The sequence below is a fragment of the Amia ocellicauda genome, chromosome 3 (genome assembly GCF_036373705.1).
Source record: "Amia ocellicauda isolate fAmiCal2 chromosome 3, fAmiCal2.hap1, whole genome shotgun sequence".
NCBI lineage: Eukaryota > Metazoa > Chordata > Actinopteri > Amiiformes > Amiidae > Amia > Amia ocellicauda.
In genome coordinates, this window is record NC_089852.1 from 24,840,446 (window position 1) to 24,858,651 (window position 18,206).

The window sequence follows — 18,206 nt, forward strand, 5'->3', positions numbered from 1 at the left end:
CACTCCCAAAAAAAGGGATAAAACTGCTTATATACAGGTTTGAAGCCCACACAGAAAAATCCCTATCTGTGTTTTCTCCATAACCAGCTGTGCTCAGTTACAGCTACATTAAGCAAGGGGTTTGTCCTTTGTTGTAAAAGCATGCTACATCTCACTTGATCTGTGGTAAGATATAAGACATAAACATGTTTGTGACACAGCAGCCTAAGTGGCTGGGTCGCAGGCTGCATTGTTCCAACGTGTGAGCACAGCGCAACTGCAATGCAATGATCTTGCTTAAAAGAACAGCGCCTGAGCAAAAGCCAATCGCTTCTGACATGTAGCCATTAACAGGTCCCTCTGCAGACTCATATCACTCCCCCGTAACATGCAGAGTCAACCCCCACCCTTGTACAACGACTGACATACAAATGTGTGTCTGAAAAATGTAATGGGTATTCAGGGCACATACGGACTGGGGTAACTGTGCAGCAGAGGTTCGCAAAGCGGAGTAGTGGAGTGTGTTCTGCAACAGCGGTGCATGCTGGATATTTAATACAAGCAGTATGTGGTGGCGTTGTGTTCATGCATGGCAGGGCAAAGCTTTAGCAATGCACAGCGAAAGCAGGGAAGACCACAAAGCAGTACAGAAAACTGCATTGAATGGAGGGGGAGGAGGGGGAGCGTGAGGCGGCACAGCAGAGCAGGACAAGGTAATAAAGCGAAGTCCCATTGGGGAGATGGGCAAGCCAAACGAGGTAAAATGGTTTAACTGACTAAAGCCCTGGAGAAGACCACTACAATGGCAAGGCAAAGGCAAAATGGAACAAAAAAGCACAAACAAAATCCTGCATAAACCTGGGATAGGCTAGCCATGATTCTGTTTATCGGGACTACTTCAGAAGGCTGCTGCTTTGACTGGGAAAATAATGGATTCCTATTGGAGCTCAGCAGGATATCTGCAGGATTCCACAGTGATTCTGATTCTGAGCCTTGAGCCATGCATGATGTTTTCAAGTGGAAAGCCAAAGCAGTTTAAAAAAGACCATCTCTCGCCTTCTCGTGCTCTAAACAGCTCCACTTCCAATATCAATGCTGTGCTGTATGCCCAGACATCTGAGCAAGCAGATGAGAGAGAGGAGACAAAAGTGAAAGAGAGAGAAACAGGGTGGGGAGAGGGTGAGAACGCAAGAGGGTTCTGTAAGTATATGTTGCACTCTTCGCTTCTGTAAGCCATTCCTCACTCTCTGCTTCTCTCCCTCCCTCTGTGCCTCTCTCACATTTGCTTTCCTAGAAATGCTGCTCTTTATACTCCATTGGTATCCAAGATACAGAAAGGAGGAGAGGAAAAAGGGAGAGGGAGAAGGAGAGATGTGAGGCAGGTGCAGGCGGAGGGGTGGAACAAAAGATCAACATTTTTACATTTTAGAAATTCTCTTCCTGCTCTTGCAGCCATTTTAAAATCAAAAACAAAAAATGGCAAAGAGTCTAGTTTATTTATTTTCCCCTTGAAGAATAATACCCCTGTTAAATCTGTATTTGTTTTCTCATTGTAAGAGATCCATAGGGCTAACACTATTAATTAAATGGTATCTGTACCCAGTACACTAGTACTGCGCTGCATTCCTTGGACCTTAATGAAAATAAATCTTGGTCTACGTTGACTTATTACATTCACTGAAATCCTTGAATAAACAAAACTGCTCTTTCTCTCTGTTCCACTCCTGTGCTTCCTTGCTATCTGTCTTTGGTCTCTCAGTGCTGAGCTCTTTGTTCAATTTTGTAACCAGCAATAACAAGCTATCTGTTATTTTCTTGTGTTAAAGGCCCTTATGAGTAACAATGATTCAACAGTGAATGGAAGAGGTATCACCGAAATACATATAACTCAATCCCACCCCTGTGCTCCTCATCTCTAAGTAGGCAAATGTCAAGGCTTCCTTTTTATTCACTGTGGGACCAAAACTGAGGCCTTCCTTCTAGTGCCTCAGCTAGGCTAAGCCCAGCACCCAGTCATCCCCTCCCTCCCTTGTAGGAAAGACTAGCTTGGATACACTACACTGCATTCATTATTTATTTACTTATTGGTTTGTTTGCTTGTTTGTTTGTGTTGGTGGACATTCTGTGTCGAACGCATCTGAGGCAGAGGCCAACGTGAGACATTACAGTCAAAGAGCCACCTGCAACAGGGATTTCCGACAAAACCAATGTTTTCTCATTCTATTCTAGCTTTCCCTTCGCACCACAGCAAACAAATGAACAGCCTCTCAGGAGTGGATGGATGTGAAACGCAGAGGCCACAGCCCAGCGCCGTATAATGACTCAGCCCAGGGATGAGAGAGGACAGTAAGGGGGGGCAGGAAATAAGGACGCACGCACACTGCATTGTCGCCAGAGCTGTTCCATTAACTGCCAGCGTTCACTCCATTAGAAACAATTTTCTGTCATTAACAACAACATGGCATTTGTCTTTCGGCTGACAATGTGGTCGGTAGAAATTATGAAAAGAAAAAAAAATGTTTAAAAGAATAAACATCCATCTTCACACGCACATACTTGAAAGAACACGCATTAATTAGTAGCACTCTTGCAGAGCGCCTTCCTGAGCTGTAGCGTGCCTAGGTGTGCTCAGGAGCGATGAAAAAAACTTTCCAGATGACAGCAGCAGGCTACGCCCCAGTGAAAAGACCCTGAAACACAACGTCATGAAGCATTTTCCAATCCAGTAGATGCAACACCAAAATTCACTTTAACCCAGACTCCAGTCAATCTCCAGTGTTCTGCCCGGAGCCAACCCGGAGCCAACCCTGTAGCACAAAAACATCTTCATCAGCATGTTACACCTAATGGGGTCCAGAGAGTTCAGTATTTACTGATGTTGGTCACCTTAGTATTCCTCATTGTAGGGTCTTCTCAGCTACCATAACACAACATAAATACTAGAAACAAGATTTATTTTTTAACTGCCACCAATTTAGCTCATATCAGCAATTATAATTGTATCAGTGACAATGCTAACCTTTGAATGTCTGGAGGGCATGACAATTTACAGTGATACAGTGCGTCGTTAACATTGCATGGCTCTTCAGGAACATCACAACTTCCCGTGGCATACTTCAGTGACAATGTTGTACTGGTGCAAAGGGGATTTTCTTTGAGCCAGGTCTATGGATGTCCAAATGAAAATACTTAGGAAGCACAAGGAAAAGTGCACCCTGTGCGCATCTGCCACCAGCCCCGTCATAGCACTTTGATTCCAGTCCAGCACTAATAAATATTAAACACATTCTGTCATGGCAATCTGGACAGGTTCATCTCTCTGACAACCACAACATCAACACCTTGGCCTGTCCCTTCCTTTTCATCAGCATGTGGGTTAAAAACAAACAAAAAACACATCCACTGTGATAAAAAATATATAATTAATAATGAAGTAAACGTATAACCGTCTACCTCAGCTTTGTAACATCTGTTCAGCAAATGTGGTGGCTCAAAGTGTGCATTCCTTGTTTGTATGCTGTACACATCGCAAGACAAACTCAGAAAATAATTCCCATTGATCTACCAAATATTCTTGGCTGCGTTCCATACTTTCCCATCTTGTTCTTCAGTTTCTCCAATTGGTAAACCTAGTGTGAAAATTGGAGCCACAGGATGCACACTAATGAAATGCTTTGTCATTTGGCAATCCAAAGGCACAACTCAGGCCTGGTATCCAACAGGAGGCTGTCTTGCTCTTTGCAATCAAATAAAAGATACCTTTCTGAGCGTAATTTATCCCCTTTGAATCCGAATCCCATCTCTGACCAATCAATGCAAGACACAAGATGACGCGCAGGCATTTATGAAAGTCAGATTCTGGTATCAAGGGATCCACAAACTTGAACAAGAGGAATCCTTTGGCTGAACGCAGAATAAAGAGGTATATTGCGCAGACAGATATTTTGGTATTAGGTTTCTGTCGTGACACCCTCTGCTGCGGAGGGCGAGGAGTGCATTGTAAGCTAGCTGTGGTGGATTAGTCCTCAGTAAGAGAGACGGAGCATTTTGCCTATATCCTTGATTTACTCCCTAATTGATCAGTGAAGCCCCCTCATTTCCCCACCACCACAGCGCTGAGATTACAGGATTCCTGTTACCAAGCAACAGCGGTGACAAGGGTTGTGGGGGGGGTTGGGTGGCTGGGGGGGGGGGCTCTCACACTGCAATGCAATTTTTTATTTTTTGACCAGAGGCAAAATCCAGTAAAGATTGTAAACACCTTTTGTATCACCCCGATTCCACAAAGCAGGAGACGTAGGGGAATATATAACTGCCACAAACCCAGTTCACACTGCTGAGTCAAAGACAAGCAGGCCGGCCCATTCTCCCTAGTGTCCTGCTTCCACGCACCTCATCTCGGAGAGGTTACACACCCGGACGTTTGCTCTCTCACAGCTCGGCAGTTAGCTGAATCAGGGATGTACAGCTAACCATGGCCACTCCGGCTGCTAGGCTATTACAGCAGGGTATATGGTGTAGCTTACCCTTCCCACTCTCTGCACTAGACTGAACACAGGAGGCTCTAATGATGCCCCTGCTCAGTGTTAGGCTAGCAGACAATTAGACTTTAACTGAAAACAATGCAGCTAGCCAAGCACACTGTCCACTGGGAAAAGGATCCGGAGAATAACAGTCAGTCGAATCTTCCTTTGCTATCTTACACTTTATTCGATGAGGCCATGACCACTTCCTTTTCTTCTTGCTAATAGGTCTTCATTAAGTCCTGATCACGAGACAACAGCTGGAAACACAGAGATGGCATTTTTTCGTTTTTTAATTGGCCATGGTGTCAACGATCTCCACAGTGCAAAAGACTTTGCATTTTGTTCACAGGAGCAACCACACAGCCCCCCTGCTGGACCTGCTGCTTTTATGGAATCGTATCAGAAGCACATCCATAGCAGCGAAGGGTCTAACTAAATTTAAAAGAGCAATTTTATCTTAACTATGCGGTTTGTGTTATGTCTGGCCTGGCACCCCGATTATACTGACGTACAGACAGTGCCTGATCGTTTGGCCTTATTTGTTTGAACAGACGCACACATACACACACCCCAGATACACACCACCTCCTGATCTGCAGTGAGAGGCAGTGCTCTCTTTCCTTCAGATGTCGTCTTATGCCTCTTAAGAGGACTGACAGCAGACAAGGTGCTCGAAAAACCAGATGATGAGCTGCAGCCCTTCCTACCACAAGGACAAAATAAGTCAGAGGCAGGGGGAAGTGCTTGCTGGTTTTGGGAAAACCCAGCCACTGCAAGTTGGGTAAAAAAGAAGGGGTCTTAAAGGTCTAAAACCTGGAAATGAGATCAAATCTAAGACTCTCTCAAATATCTGTGAATTTTGAAAATCCTCACACATCGTGCTGTTGAGTGGCATCGTACACTCGGTGTGGAATGGATGGAGCAGTGCTGTTTGCACGTGCAGCGTCCCGTGATTTGTAATTCGCAACCCGTGTGTGACCTACGCGTGGCTTTCAGGGGAGCTACAATACACTAAACAAAATAAATAGTTATGAGCCGAAGTAGAATTAAGACTTAAGTAATTGCACTTAACAACAAGGACAATTGTTAAAGAGGGTAATGAAAGGAGATAGGTTGGTAGAAAACAAACAGCACACACATCTTGACCTTGCAGAGCTCGTGACACTCGGGATTAATGTGATTTTGTTTCTGGTTTTAAACCAATAGGCTAAAGGAACCTTTCCTTTACTAGTTCTTTGTTACTGAAGACTTGAGGCAGCTACTGTACATGTCCCATTCAAAGAGATAAACACAGTCAGATGGGATACGAGTGTTTACAAAACCCATTCAATAGTCTAATAACAAAAGACACTGAACACTCCTGTCTGTCTGGAACGTCAATAAAGTTAGTTTTAGGGGGTTTGTATTGCTGCATATGATGCAAATACAGCGATATTTTCATACATTGTGCATTCCCGAATGTGCAGATGTTGTATCCACAAGCTCTAGTCACTGCAGCAACATCCTCTAACAAGCCGAAAGAATTCTAAGAAATTAAATTAGGAGGCAGCACAGACGTTCTTGATGATACTGGCTGGCAATTTACAAACTGATAAATCTTTGACTACAGTTCAATAACTTAGCAATCGCCCAGAGGGAGAAGCAGGCTATTGAGATGCAGTCGCCGAAGTAGCATTTTTTAAGGTGGCACTGCCTGCTTTGTATTCTTAGACAGTACTTTTCTCTTTAGCTTTTTTTTCATGGAATGAGAACTAGGACTGGTATGGCAAAGCAGAAGTGTGTGTGAAGAATGCCAGTTAAGAGAAAAGAAAAAGAAAGAGCAACAGACAGACAAAGGACATTCATTATTAAACCAGTGTACATTTTCAATTTTCCTTTGAAGAGCCATGTTTTTGTTTGTGTTTTTTCCTGCAGGATGTGTGTTGTCTGCTCATGTCCTCGTTTTAACTCTGCGAACCTGTGGAAGTTGCCAGGCCTCGGAGGGCTAATCTCAGCAACAGGGATCCCCAGCTGGTTAGTACTGAAGAGGCAGGTATTCGGGTATTTGGATGTTTGTATTCCCTGAACATCACAATGATAATGAAGAGGATGTTGATTAGGATTATGCCATGACGTGAACAATCAAAGCCTTTCAACTGAGCTAAGGAATGGCGACAGCTTTGCTCTTGGTGTTAAGAGTACGGAGTCAGTGAGCAGTCAGTGAGCATGAAGTGAGCAGTCAGTGCCGGCTTCATGTGTCCGTCACCAATATGGAGCAGAGAACCCTGATCTGGGGAGGCAGGCGTGTGACCTCTGAACGAGAAAGTAAGCAGACCAGAGAGTGGACTACGGCTACACGTCCTGGCCGTAGACAAACATGCACACGCACACACAGAGCCTGTACAGAACACATCAACATTCAGCAAGTACATGCTTTCCTGGTCCACTGCTGTGTGAAGGGCTCCCTCCCCCTCCCCCCATGAAGATCAAGGAAAAAGAAGGAGAATAATTGAAGGTCGCAATACCCCAACCCCCCCACATCCGAGAACAGGGAAGGGAATTTCCACCTAGTTCTCTCGACTCCATCCTCAGCAACCCAGCAGAGATCGCAACCTCCTCTCCGATGGGAGGGGGGGGGGCCTTGTTAATGCCAAGATAATGTAGTTCAAACATTCAATTACCACCTGATAATTTATATTCCAGGAAGATTAATGAATAGTGTTTTCCGAGGCACACACAGTATCTCACCTTTGAAACGCATTACAGAAAACCAGGGACAACCAGAAGAGACTATGGATTTTTGAACAAATCCCATTCTCAAATGACCATTTTGACATCGAAATACTATAGCATAAGAAAACAAGGCAGGCCACTGTGGAGACCAGCATGCCAACTGCCACAGCTGTATTTCCGTTTTCTTTCTCTCTTTCTTTTTTTCTTCTAAAAGTCGTTTAGGCTCATTATCCTTCCAAATGGATATTATACTCAGGCCTACCAGGTTAAAATGAATCATTATTTTTTGAGTAGGCATTTCAAGTAAGATTTCTAGATGACTATAAAATGTCAAACTCTTGTGTTTATTTTTGATTTCAACTTGATCAAGCATTCAGCACCACAGTGTGTCCGCTGTTCCCACAAAAGGAAGCCTAGACCAGATACAATATGTTTAACAGCAGAAACAGAAAGTGTTCTAGACTTTTACCCAGAATTCCAGTCCTCTTTGAGCGCCCAGCACTAGGTTTGCAAACATGATCGGTTTGATATTCTTTTGACAAACTAAAATCTAGAAATTGCACCATGGTTCACAGGCCTGGCTACATATTGGCCCGGCGAGTAGAGAATTGTATTTCAGTGCTTTCAGTGGAATTCAATCAGAATTCATCAGCACTCAACCTCCCTCTCCGGGGATGCTCCACAACATACAAAATGGAAAGCAAATGGATTTTAGTATTTTCACATATTAGTGAGGTAGAGCCGTATTTAACAACTCCAGCTTTTTAACAATGTCAAATTCAATCGTTATTGATTTATTTATCGATTAGATAGATAGATCAATCGATAAATAGACTAGTATTATATATGGAGAGTTGGGAATGGCAAGAATGACCCAATTTGACACATCCATGCTCTGAATGCATAATATATTGAGACTCAAGTTATGAATACATTCTATTTTTGGCATCAGAAACAAGAGGATAAAAAGTCTTGCGTTCAAATGAAAGAACAATGTGTTCAACGAGGGAGAGAGAAATGTTTCTAGCATTTTTCATGTCAACATCAATATTATAATATTAGTAATTATGTCTAAATCATGCAAAAGCTTTGAAAGCTTTTACATCTTGGACCTCTGGAGCAAAAATACATATATATGTCTATGCATATACAGTGAGGGAAAAAAGTATTTGATCCCCCACTGACAAAGAAATGATCAGTCTATAATTTTAATGGTAGGTGTATTTTAACGGTGAGAAACAGAATAACAAAAATAAATCCAGAAAAACACATTTCAAAAAAGTTATACATTGATTTGCTTGTTAATGAGTGAAATAAGTATTTGATCCCCTATCAATCAGCAAGATTTCTGGCTCCCAGGTGTCTTTTATACAGGTAACGAGCTGAGATTAGGAGCTCTCTCTTAAAGGGAGTGCTCCTAATCTCAGCTCGTTACCTGTATAAAAGACACCTGTCCACAGAAGCAACCAATCAATCAGATTCCAAACTCTCCACCATGGCCAAGACCAAAGAGCTGTCCAAGGATGTCAGGGACAAGATTGTAGACCTACACAAGGCTGGAATGGGCTACAAGACCATCGCCAAACAGCTTGGTGAGAAGGTGACAACAGTTGGTGCGATTATTCGCAAATGGAAGAAACACAAAATAACTGTCAGTCTCCCTCGGTCTGGGGCTCCATGCAAGATCTCACCTCGTGGAGTTTCAATGATCATGAGAACGGTGAGGAATCAGCCCAGAACTACACGGGAGGATCTTGTTAATGATCTCAAGGCAGCTGGGACCATAGTCACCAAGAAAACAATTGGTAACATACTATGCCGTGAAGGACTGAAATCCTGCAGCGCCCGCAAGGTCCCCCTGCTCAAGAAAGCACATGTACAGGCCCGTCTGAAGTTTGCCAATGAACATCTGAATGATTCAGAGGAGAACTGGGTGAAAGTGTTGTGGTCAGATGATGCCAAAGAGCTTGATTTTGGTCTCAACTCAACTCGCCGTGTTCGGAGGAGGAGGAATGACCCCAAGAACACCATCCCCACCGTCAAACATGGAGGTGGAAACATTTTTCTGGATTTTTGTTGTTGTTATTCTGTCTCTCACTGTTAAAATACACCTACCATTAAAATTATAGACTGATCATTTCTTTGTCAGTGGGCAAACGTACAAAATCAGCAGGGGATCAAATACTTTTTTCCCTCACTGTAGGGGAAGTACAGGGACATGTACATAATGCCAATCCAGTAGACTTTACAGGTATGGTGCGAAGGTATTTTCCTCCCCCTTGGTCACTCCCTGGTCCCAATCAGTTTTTCACCAAAAAGCTACTGAAAAGCAAATTTCAGCGGGAATGGAAGTCAGCTGGCCAAATCACCATGTGTGCAGAAGGAACCGCTTGTAATCAAATGCATTGCAATGTAATGGGATATGCAGCAAGAAGGAAAGTTGATACGAGGAAATTGCATGCCATCATAAATGACTTCTTTCATTGCACTCAACTTGTTCTGCAGCTGTAGTATAACGGAGCCCCATCTGATTGTGGAAATGGACCCACGTACTGTGCCCTACAGCAGCAGAGACACCGTCCACACATCCCAACACAAGTCTCCGAGATGGTTGCCTTCAACGATAACTGAGGCGGATGGTGGCTGTGACGTGGTGGTGATGGAGATGTGTAATACTGATGGAGAGTGACGCAGGTGATTCAGCTCGGAGAAAACTGAGAGAGGCGGCTGTGATCAATAGGAATTGAAGGAGACAGGTGATATTGACAGAAACCTTAATGACTTGGAGAGGATCTGCAAATAGGAGTGGGACAAAATCCCTCCTGAGATGTGTGCAAACCTGGTGGCCAACTACAAGAAACGTCTGACCTCTGTGATTGCCAACAAGGGTTTTGCCACCAAGTACTAAGTCGAAGGGGTCAAATACTTATTTCCCTCATTAACATGCAAATCAATTTATAACTTTTTTTAAATGTGTTTTTCTGGATTTTGTTGTTGTTATTCTGTCTCTCATTGTTAAAATACACCTACCATTAAAATTATAGACTGATCATTTCTTTGTCAGTGGGCAAACGTACAAAATCAGCAGGGGATCAAATACTTTTTTCCCTCACTCTATAGGCCTATATATCTATATGTAAAGCTTTGCATTATAGCACATTATTTCTGTGACGATGGCGGTGACCTTAGGATGTGTTGAAAATGCATCAGCTTCCTTTGAGATGCGTCCCCAGGGACACACAGAGGAGCTGCTGTGATTCATGCAGCTGTGTGACATGCAGATTGCCAGCATCAGGAAAAGTGTAAAACAAAATAATATTGGAATCTGTGCGGTAAATTCTCTGTTCTCATTTCTCATCGTGCCAAGCTTCCAAGATGTAATACAATTATTTTGCTTTTGCACTTCCTAATGGTTTTGTACTGTGTATTTATGTTTTCTTCCATGAGGAATATAAGAATTATTATTTGAAGAAGGCTGCAGTATAGGTATCCAACAATGAGTACATGAAATATAGATGTATATCAATGAGCTCCAAAGATTTCTAAACCTCAAGGCAGTAATACGGGCATGTTTGGCAATTTCATCTCATTCCATCTTTGTCTTTGTTTCTTTTGCACTTCAAATGAAACAAACTGCACCTCTTTTCCACGCTAGCATGATGTTATTACATTGCTTTCCCACCATTTCACTGCTCTTCCCAAGTGCCAAAGCAACATAATTAATTGTACTAGAAACCAAGGGCCCAGTTTAGGGCAGCCAAATTAGAACATTTACGACTGTGATGGCGAGCGATCTCATAACAAATATAACCTCAGTACTTGTCCTGAAGCTTAGTCTCCTAATCGCAGAATCACATCTAGCCTGACCCACTGAAAACCTCTGCAGTGGAGAGTGGTGGCCTTACACACTGCAATCATATGAAAATTGGGAGACAGCTCTGTTTGCGGATACAGCATGGCTGATTTCACTTGATGAAAGACTGCTCATTTCTAAATGTGTTACTCTTAATGATCTGTTTTTGTTTCCACTGAGACTGTTATTTGTCATTCTAACATGATAGTCCTAGAGCAATATAGCTTGAAGGTACACCTTGGGCCTAGCTGAGAGGGCAGGAAACAGGGAAGTGTGTCAGTGTGGTGCCATGGTTAATCCGAGCATCATGCAATAGATCGGTTTGCCACTTCACCACCCTCCCTAACAATCAGCTTGGTTCAGTCTTTTCCTAAATTAGTCTGCATACAAACTAACAATGTAACTGAAAGCAAAGGATTCCAATTACACAATGTATCCTTAAATGTAACACACAGAATAATAAAGGATTAAAATAAAACCTTCATGGCTGGTTAAACAGACCTCAATTAGCATGAGTCTAGGACTAGTCTACCTAAATAACATGATTATTCGGTCATTAGTGCTAATTTAGGTCTGTGAAAGCAGGCCTCAATGTAATATTAAATACCATTTTTTACTTATCCCCAAATGATTGAATCTGATTTGATGTTTTTTCAAAAAATGGGCCATCTGGAGGGCAATGATAAACTATTTATAATTGTAAACATCCACTGGTAACTGTGGAGGCTATTGAAACTGGTTCTTACTGCATGTGTGGGAAGCATGTGTAAGTGTGTGGAAATTTGACCTTGTGACCTCTGGTGCAGAACCAATTATTGCAAGCATTTAAAACCTTAAGGAACTTCTTTACTCTTAACAACACAGTCACTACACTGACACCCATGGAAGGATGCTTTTTGCACATGGGATTTTTTAATCAGTGAAAAGGAAAGGTCTAGAAGGGAGTCGCTTGAATGTGGCCATTTCCTGTCTCCCACTGTCTTCATTTTTGAAATGTCCTAAACATGAAACAAACTGACTCATTTTTCTATATTTAGTTTTAGACAGTGCAACCTTCCAGAAATAAGCAGTGTGTCAGAAACGGCTCGGGCTATAAGAAAATTGCCAGCTGGGAGTAAAAAACGTCAGGTCATTAATACACTTTCAGGCTCTGCTGTGTGCTGCAGGACCGCGGTGGCTGCCTGGCACCAGTCGGAAACCAATCTCCACACTGATTAAGGGGAAAAACAGGCAGAATTGGGCGCGCTGTGATTTTCCTTAAGCCTTGACAATCCCCCTATTGTGTATTTGACCGAGTATTGAATCGAGCGAATGCATTTTCATCACATCAGAGGATTCCCCTGGGCTGCATGATAATGCCCCAGTCAAAGCTGTGATCATACAGGGAGGCAAAGAGGCCCGTGGGCCTGAGTGCCACACCTCATCACGGCCTAGCCTTGGAATAAGCACATCACAGGGAATGGGGACGGGGACAGAGGAGAGCTATGTGCAATGGATCAGTCAGGCTGTGAAAGTCCGCAGTGGTCGACAAACTCATTGACAAGACTGTCATTTGGTTCTGTCTGGGTACCAGATGTTCCTCACCATTAGATACCTTTGCAATAGATGGCTTTAATATAACTTATCTCATTATGCCTTGACTCTCTTCAACGATCCAGTTTTCCCTATGTATTCTTTACGGTCTACTCTTGAGAAAAAACAACAACTTTGTACGAAACTGAAAAACAGCTCGAGTATAGATTAAATTCTGGAGTGGAAATATCAAGGGTTTTTCTTTTAATATATTAAACTCTAAAAATCACCATTCCTTTCTATTTGTCTCCGTATTGTTCTGAATCATCGCACAATAACTCCAAACCATGGAATGAGAGAACAGGATCTATCAGCTTATTGATCCACATAAATTTACAAACAGATGCATGTTCATACCTTCCATGGGCTCGGGTCTAAAACCAGAGATGGGAAAGAATGCATTTTTGAAGAGATCAGCTTCACCGTAATCAATATCTCAAGTAGTCATTTCCCTCACCCGCTCCTCATCAATCTGATCTCAAAGGAAGCGTTGTCATAGGCTGCAGACCTGTTTAGTTTGCTAATCCTCCAAGACAGATAGCAAATGTTGCAACAAAACTGTTATTTTATGTCACTTTAAGCTCTTTATGATATGACACAGCCATGCTACTGGAAGCCCATCTCAAGTGGTTTCTGGTGAGCTCAACACAAATCCCATGTGAAGGACAGTATGAATAAGTAAATACATACATTAATTAATAAATAAATCAAAAGAGTATTTAAAACCACAGCAAATTGTACTGAGCAAGAGTGATTATGATGTATATAAATATCTATCTTATCTGCCATTTGCAGTTGCACTGAGACAGAGAGACACCTCTTGTTCAACCCACATCCCAGCAGGATAAATTAGTTAAAAAACACCAGAATCCTGACTGCAACAATCTCGCATTCATCATGCCGTCATCAGCAGCCAATCACAGGAACTGCATTCACATACAAGACGCCATGTACTCTGTTGAATAGGGAACATGTCAGAGCACATACATGCAATGAGCGGGTGTCAAACACCTGTGCAATAGACCACAGCAACATTGCTCACAGTGATGAATGTTCGTTAACATCTCAAATATATAATTTATTATTATTATACTGTTCTGTGTATTTTTTTGTCATTCTGAGGTAAGATTATCATTATACAAATGTACGTTCAAATGCAAGAATAACTTTTAAGGAAGAAATAGCAGGATTTCTAGGAGTTCATTTGAGTGGTTATTCTAGCATATAAATTAATAACCTGAACTGTTGGTTCAGTAAAGGATGACAGAGCCCTTAGTGGTGTTTCACAGGTAAGCTATTCCTGCTGTACTTGAGCTCACCTTGGGATTTTGCAGCAAAAACAATGACGTAGTTAGAAGCTTTTTATCCATGTATTGCAATCCATAAAAATAAATGTAGATAAATAAGTAGTGTCTCGCTTTTGGCATTGAGCACCGTGTGGGGAAAATGTCTGAATGAGCTGTATCACTACATAACCCATGTTTAAATCATCCAACTGTATGCTGAAATATGAACTACCTTCAGAATACTAGAAGTAGAATTTGCTTACAACAGGACCAAACACCACACTGTCCCTATATATATATATACACACATATACACACACTGGGACATATTGGCGCAGGTGCATTTTTCAAAATGCCATCGAACAACTACCTCAGGATCACTTCTACAAGGAGTCTACACGCCCAGTTTTACTAGAGCATATTTTTATAGGTTCTTCAACTTCAGCGGGCAGAAGGAACAGAAATCAAAACCCATAGCATGCAGCAGAAGTTAGATCCGGGTTGTGTATTGGTCCAAAATGAGAGATTAGTGGAAACGCCCTGACCGCATGCCAGTGTGTGCGCATCAGCTCTGGAGATACAGTAGGAAGGGAAAGTTTATCAGCAACCTTCTCCAGCAGGCACTAATGACCTTTTCTGTTGAAACTCAGCCCTTAAGTCTTTACTATGCACAGCTGCACATGCATTGAGAGTTACGCTGTGCACAAAACAAAAGACCTCCCACTGCTTTCAAACAACACATTTTTGGCCAATGAGAGACATGGACTGAAGGTGTAATATCCGATTCCATTCACAACTGTTAAATATTTATTTTTGGGGGGGATAAATGGAGTGGTTTTTATTTTACCATCTCTTAAATGCCTTGAATTAAAGATCTGCTATTTGGATTTAAAGAGGTCTGATTAAAGCATCTTAGTTCCGGAGTGCATTTTGGTTCTGTGTAACATTTCTGAGCCTTTTTTTACGGACATTAGCAGCTAAAGATTAGCCAGTGAGCGAGCGAGAGAAGGTCATCACAGCCCAGTTTTTCTTTTCTCTCCCACTAGTCACTGTACACATTCCCAAGTCCATACCCTCCTCTCCCCAGACCTGGCTTATTTTCTTTTTAAGCCATCTCTTTTCATTGCTCACTCATCTGCTCTCGCCGCTTCCACACTTCCACCTATTCCTCTCCAGTCCTTCTCCTGAACAAGAGTTAAGTCTCCCTTCACTGTCTTTCCCCCTTCCCCATCCTATCTCCCCTTTTGCTTTTTTGGGTTCCCCTGTTTGTCACCATACAAACACACCCTAAAATCACCTCTTTCTCACCGCGTCTCCATGCGTCCTCAGCCCCTCCCTCTCTCTCACTGTCTCCCATTTCCTCTTTCCCATCTCTCTCTCTCTCTCTCTCTCTCTCTCTCTCTCTCTCTCTCTCTCTCTCTCTCTCCTCTTCAGCAAACGATTCTCCGTGGCAACCAGACTGTCCCTGGGTGACAGCTGTGTGAAGGCTGCAGAGAGCAGAACAACGGATTCCTCCTGACAACAACACTTACTCGACATTCCTCCTAATCCCATTTCTCTCTCTCTCTCTCTCTCTCTCTCTCTCTCTCTCTCTCTCTGTGCCTGCAGCAGCCTCATACCTCAATCGGCCATAGCTGAGTTCCTCCCTCGATCAAACATTCTCCCTCTTTTCTTTTTTAATGCATTTTCTTTTAACTCTCCATCTTCCTGCAGCAGCTCCACTAAGCCCATCAATTCTCCCCATCTCGTTCTCAGAGATCTAACGTCTCTCTATGTATCAGTCAAGCACCAGTCTATTTCTCAGGAACTCTCTTCCGCAGCGTGCTCCCTACCCCTCTGTGAACAGTACACGCTCGCCTCCCTGCCCGTCTCTTCCAGCAGACCAGCACATCCTGCCTCCATCACCAGACATGCCCCTTCTCTTGTTTGCACAGAAAGCACAAAAACAAACAACGTGCGACCCAGCACAGCAACGCTAACCTCTCGAATACCCTTCCAGGGCTTGCTCGGGGAAGCACGTTGTCTCTCTCTACTACTACGATTCACCGCCCCCCCACCCTACTCCCGGTTTCCCCTTCATTGCCTGCACACGCGCTCTCCAAGCAAACTATCATCCTCCTCTCCCTCCGTACCACCCTCTCTCAGTTTTTCTTCTCTTTACCCTTTTCTCTCACTCTACCTCTCCCCCTGCTATCAATCCTCTGGCCTCCTTTCCTTTCAATGCACTCATCTCCCCGTTTCATTCATCCGTGCCTTCATTTATTGTTTTAGTCATTTGCAAACCCTCAGCTTTAAGCAGCAATCACAATTCTACCTGCATACACATCGTCCCCCCATCCCCTCCCCTCCCAAAGCAAACCAGACGAGCTGCCCTCCCATTCCACTCTGTTCCTACACTCTCCAACAGACATGCTGCACTCGACTCAGCATCCCTCCCCATGTCCCCCACTCCACACACCCATTCCCGGTCCTTCTCCATCACAAACCGCTGCTTTTGCCATTCATCCTACCTATTTTTGCTTTTGTTAAAAGAGCGTGAGCAAAATAAAGCAATGACACATCAACCCCCCTGATATCAGATAACTGACAGCCAGCAGTTGGAAAACACACAAATTAAAAATACCTGCTACTAAAGTATGCATGGAGATAGAGTTGACATGCCTTGGGATGGTGCATTTCCCATTCTGCAACACGAACCACTTCAGTTGTGAGTAATATTGTTTCCTGTTCTTTTTCTCTATCTCTTTCTCTCTTTTTCCAGTGTCTTTTTCTCCCTCTCTCTCTTACACACTCTCTCTTCTCTTCTATTCTTTGCGCTTCCTTGCTCTGGTCCTCTTTCCTTTTTCTTGCCTTCTTTCTTCCCCTTGTCTGGTTCCTCCTTTCTCGAGAGATGGCTCTGGTCCAGCCAAGCAATAATAGCCCAGCCTGGTGTGTGTGGTTCTCTCTTCTGTGTTTGTCTTGTGTGAGAGATGCTCGGTACAGCTAAGAATGAACCAAAAATTAGCTCATGATAGATTAATGTGTTCTCTCTCAGTCTCTCCCTCTCCCTACCTCTCTCTCTCGCTCTCTCTCTCCCCCCCCTCTCTCTCTCTTAAAGGCACAGTGAACCTCTGCATTGCTACAGGCAAGGAATATCTTTCACACTGAGATCTATTACCGTAATCAAGGGGAGTCCAGGGACAAGGTCTGTTTGAGCACTGAGGCACAACAGAGGGACAGGACTAGTGCAGCAGGACAAGCAGAAAGAAAGGACATTGGAAGACAATAATAGATTGCTGATTAGCTATGTATTGTCTATGGTACCCATAGGAGACTAAGAGTCAGAGACTATTGAATGAGATACAGCGTTTGGGTTATAGGTTAGAGATACAGGGCTGGAGATGATGTTTCCCAGTGATCTGTTCAAGTACAGGAGGAATTGTTAGAGACAGGCAAGTGAGAGATGGTGTGGAAGTAGAGCTTCGAAATCAATGTGGCATTGGATTAGAGGCAAGAGACTGGGATGCTTAGTGGCTCAATGTACGAAGGGAGGAGACTGAAGACGGGGTGTTTTAAAAGGTCGGGGAGGGGGGACAGGCCTGGGACAATATTCTTATGAGAATGGGAGGCTGTGCGTGTTAATGGTTAGCAACAGGACAATCGATAGCGGCATATTTCAGATTGGAAATAGGCAGGATGTGGGAGAATGTCTGAAAGGGAGACCTGATGTTGGATAGTGCCTGGAAAGGAGGAGGTCAACGGAAGAACACAATGTGAATTTGTTGACTTCAAAGCTGGCAGATTGGGAGCCAGGGTGCCCTAGTGAATAGATACAAGTGGCCAGAGTAAGGGAGGGAGGGAGGCAGCGGGCTAGCTTGTATAGGAGAGATGGGTGGGACTGAGGGAACTCATGTAGTCGAGTGGTTGAATTCAAGGGCCTTGGAGAAATGAGAACAGAAAGAGGAACAAACAGACTGTGAAAATCAGCAAAGGCAAACTACCGAAAAACATCAAGAGAGAGAAAGATGCAGAGATAGTAATGAACTGGTTGATGAATAATGCATGGACCCTGCAACTAGGGGGACAAGACTACTGCCCAGCTGCTATTTTCAAATGGGGGGAGAAGAAGAAGGAAAAGGTTTGCTCCCCTTTCTAAAGGCAATAATGACATGTGGTCTGCTTTAATATCAGTCACCTGTGTGCTGGACAGCGACCAGTTGAGCAGGAGCATGGCCTTGGTGTCTCTCCGTCTCCACAGCCCACCCATGCAGACACAGTCCTCCTCCTTCAGTGCAAATC

The 18,206-nt window shown here is 43.4% G+C and overlaps 1 protein-coding gene across 1 annotated transcript in view; it reads right to left on the reverse strand.

The window, feature by feature from the left end:
* srcin1a (SRC kinase signaling inhibitor 1a) overlaps nt 1-16,916 on the reverse strand; it is a 126,208-nt gene extending 109,292 nt beyond the window's left edge. Inside the window, exon 1 of the mRNA XM_066698630.1 lies at nt 16,552-16,916. Coding sequence (XP_066554727.1) covers nt 16,552-16,570 — 19 coding nt within the window. The 5' untranslated portion in view covers nt 16,571-16,916. The remainder of the gene's footprint in view (nt 1-16,551) is intronic.
* Nucleotides 16,917-18,206: the final 1,290 nt, after the last annotated feature.